Source organism: Epinephelus fuscoguttatus, linkage group LG23 (genome assembly GCF_011397635.1).
Source record: "Epinephelus fuscoguttatus linkage group LG23, E.fuscoguttatus.final_Chr_v1".
Taxonomy (NCBI): domain Eukaryota; kingdom Metazoa; phylum Chordata; class Actinopteri; order Perciformes; family Serranidae; genus Epinephelus; species Epinephelus fuscoguttatus.
The window spans coordinates 29,654,417-29,669,427 of record NC_064774.1 but is presented as its reverse complement, the minus strand read 5'-3'; the positions used below and the strand labels follow the sequence as shown (position 1 = coordinate 29,669,427).

The following is a 15,011-nucleotide window of genomic DNA, read 5'->3' as shown; positions in this document are numbered from 1 at the left end:
CTGAATCATCTTAATATGAGGGGTTTACACTGATATTCTGGTTTGCTTAGGAATTGTCTGTTGAGATACATGTGAAAATGTTTTCAGGGGTTGATTAACAAAATTGAGGTGCCCTGGGCAGGACTGGATTAAAGGACACGATGAGCTGTGGGCCCTATTAACCACCTGTTCCTCCTACTGTAGCTGCAAGGTCTTAATTCAGGAAAAACAACAATGTAAGCATAACATCAACAAAGACAATAAAAGGTATTAAAACTAGATTTTGACAAAGGGTCATACAAAACAGAACATTATTCGTAATTAAAATTAATCCCCAAGAACCAAATACCACGCTGTGAACACACAGTGTGGCCTTTAAGGCCACCCAAGGTTCTGGAGCCTTAGAACATTTGCCCCTTCTGTGTTGTTGGTGATCTGGCCTTGACCCTCAGTCAAGAGACCTCCTATGAAAATGATTTAGATGTCTCTCTAACTACAACAGTTCAAATATTAGGGTATTTACATGGCCCCCATTTGGTCCACCTTAGCCACACAAAAGTGGACCAAATCACCTCTAAGTAGATAAGTAGCAACTGACTTCAATGCCTGAGGTATGTAAAATTGGCAAATGTTGATTTCTGTTGTCATTTTCAGCTATAACATTTAAAAGTGCATAGTTAAATACTGTGGTCCGACCTAGCTGATGTTTCTGCTGTGCGTATGTTACTTTGCCATCATCTTGCCATTGATAAACCAAATCTACCAGCATGGAAGCTAAGCAATATACTGTTGTGGTCAGGGCGATGAATTTCAGCCACATAGAAATATATTTTTTAATTTTTGCTCCACTTTTCCTAACACACTGACCAATTGAGGCCACAGTAGACTAGCAACTTCAGTGTTGTGCCAAGGAATATTACCATGTTTGTCAATAAAGTCTGTTGGCTTTGAGAAAACCACTTTAATTCCCCGTTGGAAAAGCCTGTCAGACAGCAGGCAAAACAGTAAAAATATTTTTAATATAGCGGTAAACTGTTACTGATTTTTTTGGTGGACATTTTTTTTTGGGTGGCTAAAAACTAAACAAATTGAGGCAGCATTTGCTCAGCGCTGGTTGATTTTATGTATGTGAGGTGGGGGTTTTCTACCCACAAGTTATTGTAAATAAAAACTGTGATTCAGACTATGGGCTTTTTGCACTATACTTATCCCCAGGCTAAAGGAGCTTGTAGCCTGGGGATAAGAAAACGTTCACGCCAGCACAATCCTGACACATTCCAACCCAGCCAGTATTTGTGTGTGTGGCCCATATGTGTTGTAAATGGGCTGAAAATGGGCAACATGGGATTGCCCACGAGTTCCGCAATGGCCCCATTTCAACTGCCCACATGTGGGCCCCAGATAAGATGCCCATTTTGGGCCCATACCCACGGGAGCGTATCTATGTTTCCCGGGTTCTATGTTCCCCACTTAACCCTGCAAAAAAGGTTCTATGTTCCCCGGGTTCTATGTTTACCGCTCAACCAAGTGGGGAACATAGAACCCGGGAAACATAGGGATGACCCCATACCCAATTGGTGCCCTGGTAGACTTAGCATAACCTATGTGGGGCCCACTTGTGTAAACCCACCCATGTGGGCAATTGGCATGAGCCTATTATGGAACTTGTGGAAAATCCCGTTTAGAATCCCCTTTTCAGTCTATTTACTACCCACATGGACCCCACATACAAATGTTAGCTGGGAAGAGGCTAACCCAGACTTCAACCTAAGGCTTGCTGGTACATTGTGACATGGGTCTAAGTTAACCGAATAGATAGAATTTTGGAATGTTAACACCTGTCTTTAAGATGATATTTAACCCGGGTCTAGTGCAGTGTGAATAGTATGCCCCTGGGCTTATGTTCATATTGTTTGTGTCAAAAGGGCAAAGTAAGAGAATGCAGTGTGAAAAGCCTGCTACTTCTCACAGTTGGAGAATGTATAGTATACATTTAGCCAAAACAAGACTGGTTTTGTTCAATTTCAGTTTTGTTTATACTCCTCTCGACATGGAAATGTCTACCATTGTTATTAAGAAATATTAAACAAACACAAACAAGCAAATTAGCTTCGCCCGGAAGTGTGTAATGAATGAGGTCATGCAGAAGGAGGAAACACATCTCGATAGCTAAGATGGCGGAAGAGCAGCAGGAATCATCACAGGGAGAGGTGGAGGGTGAGAGAAACCGTTACAACACTAAACAACCATGTAACAGCGCGGTCACCTCTCTAACAAAGGCAGCCAACATCCATGCGAGTGTCCGCTCGGTGTTAAAGTCGTTGCCCTTTCCGTTATAACGGCGGTTGACATGCAGGGATGAGGGGGAGACAGAGGCCACAGCTTGTTGGCTAACGTTAGCTAGCTACCATTGCTACACAAAGAAAAAACGGTTGTTTAGTTACAGACAGGGCAACAGTAAATGACAGTCTCAGAGTTTTTGACCTAAGGAAATACTGAACTTGTATGCTGAACATTAAGGAAAGGTCACCCCCTCTATGTCAGCTAAATTAACATATTCGTCGTGACTAGATTTTGTTTTGTTTCGCACAGGTCGAGCTAGCTAAGTTGAGCTGACTGACGTTAGCCGGTGTTGTGGATTAACTTGTTTTTATGTTGCTTGTGGTGACAGCATGTGGTGTGAAGAGAGCATGTCGCTGTTTTCGTAAATGCTTCATTAATATCTCCATTATGTTACATTTTTAATTTATACACATCTGATTCTTTTTTTTATTGACGTAAGTGCAGTGTTGGTGTCGCCAAGCAGACACCTCGCCTGTCTCTTCATAATGTCAAGAAAATAATTGACTGATAAACAAAAACAGATCCACATACAGGTTTTTACACTGAACGCACCAACCACCTCTGCCTCCGGGAAACAATTTGTGTTGGAGCTGCATCATTTCTCCACAGGTTGTCCGGCCGGGTGGTTTGTGTAACCCAAACAATACAGCCAGATTTATTTGTGCATGCAACGTGCAATGCAGCTTCTGGTCCTACACCTGCAAACAAGCGACCCAGAATAGTTTGAGAGATTATTAATGAACAAATCAAATTATTTTGAATCCGTGTTGTGGCTTGTTTTTGACGGGAATTGCGAAAACGTGTTGCGGTTGTATTGTGCATGTAAAGATGATAATCCAGCAGTATTGTTTAGGTGGCAGGGCTGCATATAACACCTGCATAGACAGCTTTACTGTCTGTGTGTGCAGGTGGTTTTCTGTAACCATTGTTTTGCTAGAGGGCAAAGCAGGCTACTTTTGTGTATACTCACACCGCTGTGTTTATTCATGAATTTCTAAGCTTTAACAATGGCATCATTATTTAACAGTGGATTTCTGTTGTTGCTTGCTACTGCATTTGCCAGATTGTAAATCTACATTATCGACCTTCCAACATACCAGCATTTCAACATTATAGTCACTCATTTGCTGTATCGTGGATTTCCACCAATGTCCTTGAGGGAGTTCCAGGGGTCTCCTGAAAAATCTGGAATCGATAATTTTTTACTATTTAATTCACTACACAAGTGAGCCCAATGTCAGTAAGAGTCATAAGAGTGACTATTTTGATCATAGTTTTCATTCCCTCTGCAGGTAACTCCTCATCTGTTGTTGACAGCTACAGAATTCTGGTCTCAATCATATCTGACTACTAAATCTTATCAAATAGAGGTTCTTGAAGCAAAATCATATCAAATGGGGGTCTAGGGATCTTTGTCATGAAAAAGTTTGAGATCACTTCATTAAGGGATATGAATTTTGACCAATTTTTCTTTTGGATTGTTTCATAAACCTTGGCTCTGTTCTGATGCAGATTTGAAATCCAGATGCCATGTAATTCATTAAATGATTCTTATGGAAACATCCATCACTGGCCTCAGGTGTAAATATAGACAGTGCAGGCAGGGGGCCTGCACTGGGTGCTCATGGAGTGAGGTCGCTCATAGAAAGAGGGCCTACCAACAATATGTGGACAGAAACTGAGCCCGTGTGTGTTATTCAGATTGCCACCTCATGAAGAAATACGCCTGTTTTCAAAGAATTCAAATCTAATTATAAATGGTGCATTATATGCCATTGAAAAGGCAAAACCATCTTCATCTTGGTTTTCTTTTTTTTTTTTTTTGGTAAAATATTAAGTGACAATCTTTAGCAAAATATGTTATAAAATATATGCTTGTTCTACAGAAACTACAAAAAACATTCAGTTAAATATGTAATTCATTATTTTCTTTGGTATTTTTGTCATGTACAAACATGCCATGATGATATCTGGGTAGTATGTGTGTTGGTGTAATCCAATGTCAAGCTCATGTGATCATGTGATGAGAAGATTTTGAGGTAACTAGCCTAGGTGCATGACTAGTAACTTGTGTGCACTGGGGCCCATTGAAACTACCACTCACTGGCCTTGTACAATGTTGGCTATCATTGTGGCCTGTCTGTCTTCGTTTGGAGTGTTTCCTCCTGAAGCCTAATTAATCTGTCCTCCTTCTCTTACAGGAGTGAACTGCCTCGCATATGATGAGGCCATAATTGCTCAACAGGACAGAATTCAGCAGGAGGTGAGCAAACTCTTTTCAGGATCAGTAAGTTTCACATCAGTTTAACATCCAGAAAACTCAGCTGATTTGAGGACACAGCTGAACCCTTCATATGCAGCTGTCACAGAAGATGCCCTAATGCTTTGCCTTTGCAATTGATGTTTATTTTCATGACCTGCTGGTCTGTGTTTTAAGAAAATGCAAAATTGAATTTTGGGTTCAGTCTTTAAAAGCATTTTTTAATAATAAAAACTTAACACATCCAAAATTTCACTGGAAGTTCTGTATAATTGAATTTTAAATGCATAGATAATTTTGTTGGTCAAAATTGCAACCTTTATTCAGACTACAGGCAGAGCCCACAGCTGGGCAGGACATAGTCACCCATGTGTTTAGTTGCTCACAGTGCATGCTCTAATTTTTGTTGTTGTTGTGCTTGGTTATCTAGATAGCCAACAGTAACCCTTTAGTGTCGGACAGACAGGATCTGGCCGTGCTGCAGAGGGAGTACGCTGAGGATGACACAGTTTATCAGCTCAAGATCAAGGTTAGTCAAACCACACCACACGAAGCAAGTTTAGCGTACCAAGGATATCCAGTATGCTTATCAGGTGGTTGACGCTACATATTTTCCGACGCGTGCTCTCTGTCTGCTGGTGGGAGTGTGCTCAAGTGTGTGCACGCACATCAGTGTGGAACTCCGCCGTGTGTGATACAGAGAGCAGAGGAGAATTGTAAACGCAGGACCATGTAGAGACAGAAATGACATGCTGTCATGTAAAGTCATATTCATCAGAGCGAAATGTAAATGCCTGTAGTCGTACAACTGAATAAAAAGATATAAAAACACTGGAAATAATTTCCAAATCTTAAAAGTAGGCTAAGACTTAAAATATATGTAGGTATTATTACATATGACCTAAGTGTAGAGTGAGGATTCCTTGCTATTTAGTTGGATGATAAAGAAACTACTCTGAATATTTCACATAAAACTACTCATTAAGTAAGTAATGGCAGACTGATTCTGCTACTGATGTAACGAGTAGAAAAGCAGTCCATGACTGATGAGGTCTCTGAGTGAAATGTTGTATTTATAATCACAGGAGCCAGTTAACAGTGTGTGGAATATTTTCTTAAAAAAAACAACAATATTTGGTTTTTATTTCCACTTCTCGTCACACAGGTGTCTCATGCAGGGGCAATTGCTCCGAGACAACAAGGGAGGCTGAACTTGCCCTAAAATTTCATAGAAGAAATGGTCAAATATGCATTATTGAATTTACATTAAAATAAGAATTTACCATGTTTGAACAATATTATGAATTCAATATGCTAACGAGGAGGAGGGTGGGGGAAAGGGGGTTAATCGGGTGAAAACAAAGACAACAAAGGCAGTCATTTCTTATGCTACCCACACCAAATGTTTTTCTTTTAATGTCCTATTTGTTGTCGGCAAAAAATCAATAAACATCACAACAAAAATAAAATAAGAATTTACATTGCATTAAACATGCACTAGGATGCGTTTAACATCATGACTATGATGCTTAAATGTCAGCTTTTATCACCAGTTTTCAAACGTGACTTCCCTGTCATACATTCTCGCGTCAGCACAGTGGACGCGGAGCCTCCAAGCATTCCTATGAGATAGCGCCGTGCAGGTTTTTTTCATGGAGCAAAGCGAGACGGTCATTGGATAAATGTGACAAAATCGTCACTTCCAGGGAGACTTAGCTTCGCTGGGACCGAATGGAGCGGTAGGCGGGGGAGGACGCTCGGTGTATGCATGATGATTGGAGGAATTGTCTAAAAGGCTGAACCCCTTTGTGATTGACAGCGCTTTGGAAATACTCACAGGCATCGTCACAATTCGAGCTCAGTCCCATGCAGATATTTGTGAGTGGAGTCTTCTGATAGAGTGTCGTCCAGAGTTCCTTATTTCCATAAGCGATATAGTGTATAATGTAGGAGAACGTTTATTTAAACCAGAACAGTGGTGCATTAAACACATTGTTGTGTTATGCAGGCGCACTGTGTTTTAATATTACAGGGTTTAATTCAGTTTGATTCAAAGGGGCTTTATTGGTGTAGGAAACAAAATTGTATGTACAATAAGCAAAGATCTACCAAAATTTGGTTTATATACATAATGCCGCTGATTGGGCACACAACTGACACACCCACTGAATGAGAGAAAACGTACCTGAAAGGCTGCTGCACACACCATTCTGAGGAAACATGTCGTTCAACCTGGAAACAGGAGCAAAATGGTGAATGCAGTTTTCAGATTGAATGTGCCCCTGATGTGCCACCATGATCGTGATGCAGTAGCTAGTTATAGCTACTACAGTGTGTGGCTACAACTCAGGACTTTTGTCCATGGAGCGATCCTTTTTTCCCCAGTGATCGGATTGGTCAGGGTGTTGACAGGTTGTGATGTAATCCTCTAAGTTAACCTGCTTCCCACAGTGGTTCATCATACTCAAAAGTGATCTAGCTTCCTATTACTGAGAATACATGGGTAATTCTGCGGTTACCTCAATAACCTCAAAACCTGCTTCGTAGTACAAGCCTCTGCTCTCAGGTTACTGCACCCACATCAAGGTGCACTTCCTCCACAGTCCAGGGTGTCATTTTATCCAAAACCGCTGAACAAAACTCTATGTTCCTTGTTGTTGCATTTGATTGTGTGTAATTCTTTACTTGTTCTGTTGCAGGACCTACACAAAAAATACTCGTACATTCGCAAGACACGGCCAGATGGGAACTGTTTCTACAGAGCCTTTGGCTTCGCACATCTCGAGTCCCTGCTAGATGACAGCAAAGAACTTCAGAAGTGAGTTTCACATACTGTTAGTGCTGTAGTAGCTATCGGTCTCAAGACTCAAGTTCACACTTTTGTAATCTTGGACCATTAAAGCCTGTTTTGGCACAGTTTTGCCTTCTCATGGCTGCACAGATTTGATATATTTAGTTTGTAGTTATGTAATTATGTAATTGTGTATGCAGTCATTTAACATCTAATGGTGAAAACTGTGTTTGCCATGAGTTATTGAATACATGTTTTTTTTTGTGTCTCTTCAGGTTCAAAGCAGTTGCAGCTAAAAGTAAACTGGACTTGGTTAACGAGGGCTTCACTGAGTTTACCATCGAAGACTTTCACAATACTGTGAGTTTCGTGTACAAAAAAATACATTAGTTCTCACAGTACTTAACAATATATCTTTTATCCTGTTGGATTAAGTGTGTGATGGCGTTTATTGCAGTTTGCTCATTGCCCTGCCAACTCTGAATGATCATCTGCCAAAGCACATGATATATTTGATGATCTGGAGCAGACAGACACCTTAGATTTGGACAGTAATTTGGCAAGCAGGACATGCACACATCAGTCTAATGATGTAAATGATGTCTCTCCTCCCAGTTCATGGATTTGATTGAACTGTGCGAGAAACAGCCAAACCTGCAGGAGCTGCTGAACTCCTTCAACGACCAGAACGTGTCAGACTACGTGGTTGTGTACCTGCGGCTGCTCACCTCGGGCTACCTGCAGCGAGAGTACGGTTTCTTTCAGCACTTCATAGAAGGAGGACGCTCTGTCAAGGAGTTCTGTCAGCAGGTGGGTTTTATAACACGTATCATCACAATGTTCCATATCGAACCATCTAAGTCCTGCGAATACAAACTCACACTTAATGTGCTTCTTTCTTTGTTTTTCAAGGAGGTAGAGCCTATGTCTAAAGAAAGTGACCACATTCACATCATCGCCTTAGCCCAGGCCCTGAACGTTTCCATCCTGGTGGAGTACATGGATAGAGGAGAGGGAGGAACAGTCAATCACCACGTTTTCCCCGAAGGCGGCGACCCACGCATCTTCCTTCTCTATAGACCTGGCCATTACGACATCTTGTACAAATAACACTCCTGGCCACACCTCATTGTCCTCCTGCTGTACGCTGCAGCAGTGGGTTTAAAAAAATAACTTCAGCAGCCACGTTGATGACGCATACATCTGTGTATGAGATTACACTCATGTATTTAAAAAAAAAAAAAAAAAATCAAAATAAAAGATAAAATCACATTACATGCCTCCCTTACCCCTCTCGCCCCAAACTCCCAAGTTTATCCTCAGTCATCACAAAATGGTTAATTAAAAAAGTCTTTGGAAAAATAGAAGTGACTCCAGGCATTTAGAGTTGTACAGGTTTTTTTTCTTTTGTGGTTGTAAATGTTATCTACTTGCTTTATGTTGGATTCTTTTCCTTTGTTACACTGCGTTTCATTGAGTTTTATTAAAGGGATTTACATCTTATTTCTCGTCACGTTTTTTTTTCATAAATAGTCAGGTTACTGTTCAGAAATACCAATCAATAGATGACTTGGACCCGAGTCATGCTCAAGTCACAAATTTAATGACTTAAGACTTGACAAAATCACAAAACTCGCAACTTGGACTTTGACACAGGTGACTTGTGACTTTACTTGGACTTGAGCCTTTTGACCCCCACGGCCAAAGATGAAAAAGTGTGCCACGAATCATTTCATTTCCTTTCATTGCTTGAGTCAACTAACAACTTGTTTAAACAAACAAGTAGAAATTTTGAAAAAGTATTCATGATTTTTTGTAAATTTAATATATTATTACTCTTGTTAAAGTGGCATTGCTTTGGTGAAAAGCATGTTATAACTTGTTATAGACACAAAACTCAAAGTTAATGTGTCTTGGAACTTGCAAATCTTGACTTGGGACTTGACTAACTTGACTTTGGACATGCCTGTCTTGACATGGGACTTGACACAGGACATAACCTGACTTGACATGGGATTTGCCCAACTTTACTTGGAGCATGACTTGGGTCTTGCTTCTCATGACATGAGACTTGACTTGGGACTTGAAAAAGGCCTTACCTGTCTCGACTTGGGGCACAAGGTTGGACTTGAGTGCAAACACTTGTAACTTGAAAACAATGACTTGGTCCCTTCTCTTTCAATTAATCACCTACATTTGTTTATATAGCTCAGAAATGTAAAACTTGTCTGAATCCAGTGTGACATCTTCAAACAGCATTTTTAGCAACACCCCAGAACTCAAAGATACAGTGTTTGCACTGATCTAAAAAAGGAAAAGCAGAAAATTCTCACATTTGGAAAGCTGAAACCACACATACATTTTTGCTTGTTCATTTGTTTTCTTTTCATAATTTTATATACTTTATTTATCCCCGAGGGGAAATTCATTTTTTTAAATGACTGAAACAATAATAACTTAACAAGAAAAAAAATGACATTGTAAAACACAAGGTTGATCATGTTTCATCTATATGGCAGCATTTACACCTGCTCTTAAACAAGCGCAGTCAAAGACCGTCTCCTCAACGGTGGATGCCATCTCGTTCCCGTTTTCAGGAACGCTAACAGTTGCCGTTGGTAGTAAGAAATACGGGCAGAGTGAGAGCTCTTCTTTGGACAAGAGTAAAGACAGGCAAAGTCGCTGAGGGAAAATGTTTATCAAGTCGTTGACATTGTCAGGCAGGAGATTTGTTGCAGCTTGTGTACGGCATCACTCCTCTCTTACAAGTAAGTTACGTTTAAACCTTATGAAGTATCCGATTTTAGATATTTACTGAAATGTTTCTGTGTCGGTGTCGTAACGGCAGGAGACACATGGCAGTGCCACTGCTGTCAACAAACGTTAGCTGGTTAGCTAGCTACAGTGGGTTAGCTATGACGTTATGTGTGACTCGCTAGTTCACTTAAATGACATGGGATAATTTCACATAGCGTGAATGTGCAGTTGTGTGCAAGTTTGTGCACAGGTTCTTGTCACGTTGACAATGATAAGGTCACTAAAAATTAATGAAGGAGCTATATTGTTGATACGGACAGGAAGTTACCATCAAGTAGCACTTACTTTTCCCTCTTAAGTTGTACACTAACACATTAACTTAACACTTAATTGCCAGTTTAGCTAACGTTACAGCAGGCTAAAACTGATGCACTGATGTCTACAAATGTCCTGCATCACCGTGAAATATTAACGTAACCTTCATGAAAGGTTAGGGACTGTTCTTTACTTACCAGAGGAGGGGAGTGGCTGGGGTGTGATTAAAAAAAATAGAAAATAAATAAAAATTGACACTCCTCGAAGCTACAGATATTTTTTATTAGATGTTTAAAGCTTACCCTTTGATGTTTTAAAGTTTAAAGTACAAGACAAAATCCTAGAGTTGAAAAAAGCCTTGGTTTTTCCACTCTTGTCGTGCTGCTGGTTAGTTAGTTAAAATGTTATATTTTTGGCCAAATTTTAAACGAGACATAGAATAAAGTGATTTTTAATGGAATATTACTATTTTAAACAGGCACTGTGTAGGAATTTCTCCCATCTAGTTTTGAGATTGTATATTGCATTCAAATGGATAGCGCACTCTAGCGCCTCACTGTTTCAAATGCGTATTGCAACAGCGGTAGCTGCTGTGTACCAAAAAGCTATGATAACATTGATGAAACCATGTCATCCGATACTTCATGGAGTATTCGTTCAGGCTCCTACACAGACACACAACGCGAGTTGACAAACCCCCTCCTCACCATGCTGGCTGTGTTTACAATGTAGGACTGTTGGGGCGGGTGTAAAAACAGCTGTTAGCCGCTGTTAGCTGTGATTCTCCTTCAGCAGCTCTCTCCACCTGGGAAAAGCTACCCCGATGTTGACCCTCATTTTTTGAAATCGCCGGTCACGTGGCCTTTTCAAATGCACCGGCACTTGTGAGTAGCCTGCTTGCTGCTGCTTTTCGTCACTCTACCTGCAGGCGTAAACCGGAAAACAACAAGTGAAAACCCAAAAGGCGATTCCGTATTTCTCAAGTATGTCCCTGTACGTACCTGTATTTTCAAGATGGCGCACATACATGATGAGACACCGGTCGCAATGTATATGATGGAGGTAAATACACATGTGCTAAGACACACTTTTGACTGCAAAATTTGTTTGTCTCAAAGACCAACTGAAATTGTTACACATAGTGCCTTTGAGCTTAGATTTGGTAAAAAAAAAAAATTCTGACAGAAGTATTCATCACACATTATGTGTCCAAGGACCCCTGGAAATTTGAAAAATCCAATGATAATTTCAGTTTTTTACAGTTTCTGGTTGTGATAAATGGTATCATTTTAGCAATTTAAAAAAAAAAGAAAAACATGCCTTTAAACCTTGCAAAATGGGCGGTAAAATAAATACAAAATACGACCATTTAATTTAGTATGTGCCTTCCCTAACCAAAAATAAATAACGAACAGTCCCTTTTTGTTGAAACTGAGAGGTGTTCAATATCATGATCATTTTAATGGATAGTTTGTACATTTTAGAGGTTGTGGCTGTTGCCTACCCTCACTGATATAAATGGAATGGACAACATAAAAACTCTGGTCAGTGTAACACATTATGATTCAATAGCACCATAAAATGCAGCCTCAAAAGGGCCATACATTTAAGTAAATACCTACAGTGGCCAAGATGATTCAGACGAACTGCATATCCAAAATGCTGTGCAAATAAAAACACATTTGCACCACTGGAAGAGACAAACACAAATGTCACAACACGAATGCCAAAATCAAAACACTCCACATGTGAAGTCAGTGATCAGTGCTGGGAAGGTTACATTTGAAAAGTAATCAGTTACAGATCACTAGTTATCCTGTAAAAAATGTAATAAATATGTGACTAATTCTGTTAATGTGCTTCTTATTTTTCAGTTTGCAAAGCATTTTGGATATTCTGTTCATTCACACTGTCTCAGCCACCATAATTACGTCTCTAAAACAGTCACTAAATTTAAAGATGGTTAGTTTGGTAGGCTGTCTTCATGCAGATTTCAGTAGTGGCTGCTACGGACCTAAGAACAGCTCTTAAATCATGTGTTACAAGGAAAGACATTTTTTATAAGCAAGGAGATATTAAATTGACAGATTTTTAATAAAGTTTGGCATAAAGTCCCTCAATATATGACAACTATGTAGGCACTAACTTCAGGTGTATGTTACACTGCTAATGTTCACTAACTAACTCTTATAATCCCATGTGTTTCTGCCTAGCTGAGCTGATTGAAAACATGGATAAGAAGGCAACCTGGGACCGCTTCTACACTGAGAACAGCAGCAGGACTAACACCTTCAAAAACTTTGAGTGGTTCTTTGGCTTCGATGCTCTTCGGGACTTTATTATGCCCCTCTTACAGACCAAGGTCCACCCAGATGCTCTGCTCCAAGTCCTGGATATGGGCTGTGGCACTTCAGCTTTGGGGCCCTGTATTTACAGACACTCTCCTCTCCCGGTCCGGGTCACTTGTGCTGACATTTCCCCCGTGGCTGTGCGACTCATGCAAGAACACATCCAAGCCGAAGCCATTCAACCTCTCAATGTTTCTTCGCAGCTTGAGTTTGTAGAGCTGGACTGCACGCAGCTTCACAAGCACTGTGGTTGTAGCAGTGTGGACGTTATAGTTGATAAAGGCACCACAGACGCCTTGTTGAGGTCTAAGGAGGGGAGAAAGAAGGCCAGTCTGGTGTTGAAACAGTGTTTGAAGGTGTTGCGGAGCTCTGGATCTCTGCTCCAGTTCTCGGATGAGGACCCTGATGCCAGGCTGCTGTGGCTGGAGACTGAGGCACAGGAGCCTGGGCTGTTGGCAGCAGATGTTGGGGTGCAGGAGGTTGGGGAGTTGAGGGGAATGTTGTACTACTGCTACCAAGTGACTCCTCGCCCAGTTGTATAGCAGTAATCTTCTACCTCTGCATGGTCAGAATATTAGATGATTAAATTATTTAACATGATTGTTCAAAAAATGGATGTGGGTTTTCTTTTATCCAACCTATATAGAACCTATGATGCTATGCAATTATACATTTAAAGGGACAGTTCACCCCCACAAATACACATATCTTTTTTTCCCTCTTACTTTTAGTGCTATTTATCTCTCTAGATTGGTTTGGAGTGAGTTGCAGAGTGTCTGTTATAGAGATATCGGCCGTATCGGCTGTGACTGCCATGTCACTATAATGGAACTAGATGGCACTCAGCTTGTGGTGCTCAAAGCACTAAAAATGCATTTGAGAAACTGAACAGTAATGTCTCTTTCCATAAATCATGGCCCAGTTAGCCAAGATAATCCACAGACTTTGTAGATGACATTTTCACATAGGAACTTTTTGTTTGTCTACCAAACTACACCTGTTAACTGTATCACAGCATAGCACATAGAGAAAGTAAGGTATAGAACACGCAAACAAAAGGGGCAGGGGACACTGTTAGCCTCCAGGCATGCTAAAGTTGATCTTATCAGTGATGATGGAAAATATAACAGTGTTTAAATCAATCAATCAATCAATCAATCAATTTTATTTATAAAGCCCAATATCACAAATCACAATTTGCCTCACAGGGCTTTACAGCATACGACATCCCTCTGTCCTTAAGACCCTCACAGCGGATAAGGAAAAACTCCCCAAAAAAAACCCCTTTAACGGGGGAAAAAAACGGTAGAAACCTCAGGAAGAGCAACTGAGGAGGGATCCCTCTTCCAGGACGGACAGACGTGCAATAGATGTCGTACAGAACAGATCAACATGATAAATTAACAGTAATCCATATGACACAGGGAGAGAGAGAGAGAGAGAGAGAGAGAGAGAGATATGCAGGTAATGACAGTATCTTACAACAACATTAATGGAAGTAATAATATTATAGTTATAGTTCTGGTTACTGCGGTACAATATGTTGAAAGTATGTATTAATACCTGGCAGTATACATGTGTGACAATAATCATATGTGTATAATAACAGAAGAAGTATGACTAATGACTAATGATGGCAGCAGCAGCAGGAGGCATCTGGCGGGACCACGGCAGCAGCACAACCACACACGTCACGCTGTCCAGGCACCGCTGTGATATGAGTTAATCTGAGAGACAGTGGAGCACAAAGGCTCCGGAGAAGAAGCCGAGTTAGTGACATCCAGAATGGCCGGGTTAGCTAGATGCAGTAATAGGATACGAGAGAGAGAGAGAGAAGGAGAGAAGGGGCCCGGCTGTATTATAGAGGGGTCCTCCGGCAGACTAGGCCTAAGTCAGCCTAACTAAGGGCTGGTACAGGACAAGCCTGAGCCAGCCCTAACTATAAGCTTTATCAAAGAGGAAAGTCTTAAGTCTAGTCTTAAATGTGGAGACGGTGTCTGCCTCCCGGACCGTAACAGGAAGATGATTCCACAGGAGAGGAGCCTGATAGCTAAAGGCTCTGGCTCCTGATCTACTTTTGGAGACTTTAGGGACCACGAGTAACCCTGCGTTCTCAGAGCGCAGTGTTCTAGTGGGATAATATGGCACTATGAGCTCTCTAAGATATGACGGAGCTTGACCATTTAGAGCTTTATAAGTTAACAGTAGGATTTTAAAT

At 40.8% G+C, this 15,011-nt stretch overlaps 2 protein-coding genes across 2 annotated transcripts; both read left to right on the top strand.

The window, feature by feature from the left end:
• The first annotated feature begins 2,041 nt into the window (after nucleotides 1–2,041).
• otub1b (OTU deubiquitinase, ubiquitin aldehyde binding 1b) lies at nucleotides 2,042–8,876 on the top strand. The gene is made up of 7 exons (XM_049568151.1): nucleotides 2,042–2,196; nucleotides 4,524–4,585; nucleotides 5,013–5,111; nucleotides 7,282–7,400; nucleotides 7,649–7,733; nucleotides 7,989–8,183; nucleotides 8,286–8,876. Exons 1-7 carry the CDS (start codon nucleotides 2,112–2,114, stop codon nucleotides 8,481–8,483), a joined length of 843 nt encoding a protein of 280 aa, XP_049424108.1. The 5' UTR covers nucleotides 2,042–2,111; the 3' UTR covers nucleotides 8,484–8,876.
• A 1,086-nt stretch (nucleotides 8,877–9,962) lies between these two features.
• On the top strand, nucleotides 9,963–14,241 carry cskmt (citrate synthase lysine methyltransferase). The gene is made up of 2 exons (XM_049568152.1): nucleotides 9,963–10,141; nucleotides 12,659–14,241. The coding sequence occupies exons 1-2, from the start codon at nucleotides 10,066–10,068 to the stop codon at nucleotides 13,333–13,335; spliced, it is 753 nt and encodes a 250-aa protein (XP_049424109.1). The 5' UTR covers nucleotides 9,963–10,065; the 3' UTR covers nucleotides 13,336–14,241.
• Nucleotides 14,242–15,011: the final 770 nt, after the last annotated feature.

Excerpts from the sequence above, each read along its gene's own strand:
- otub1b (XM_049568151.1), top strand. The coding sequence starts at position 2,112 with ATGAGGTCATGCAGAAGGAGGAAACACATCTCGATAGCTAAGATGGCG. Across the intron at positions 2,197-4,523 it reads ATCACAGGGAGAGGTGGAGG|GAGTGAACTGCCTCGCATAT; the intron begins GTGAGAGAAACC and ends CTTCTCTTACAG. Across the intron at positions 5,112-7,281 it reads TTTATCAGCTCAAGATCAAG|GACCTACACAAAAAATACTC; the intron begins GTTAGTCAAACC and ends GTTCTGTTGCAG.
- cskmt (XM_049568152.1), top strand. The coding sequence starts at position 10,066 with ATGTTTATCAAGTCGTTGACATTGTCAGGCAGGAGATTTGTTGCAGCT. Across the intron at positions 10,142-12,658 it reads GCATCACTCCTCTCTTACAA|CTGAGCTGATTGAAAACATG; the intron begins GTAAGTTACGTT and ends GTTTCTGCCTAG.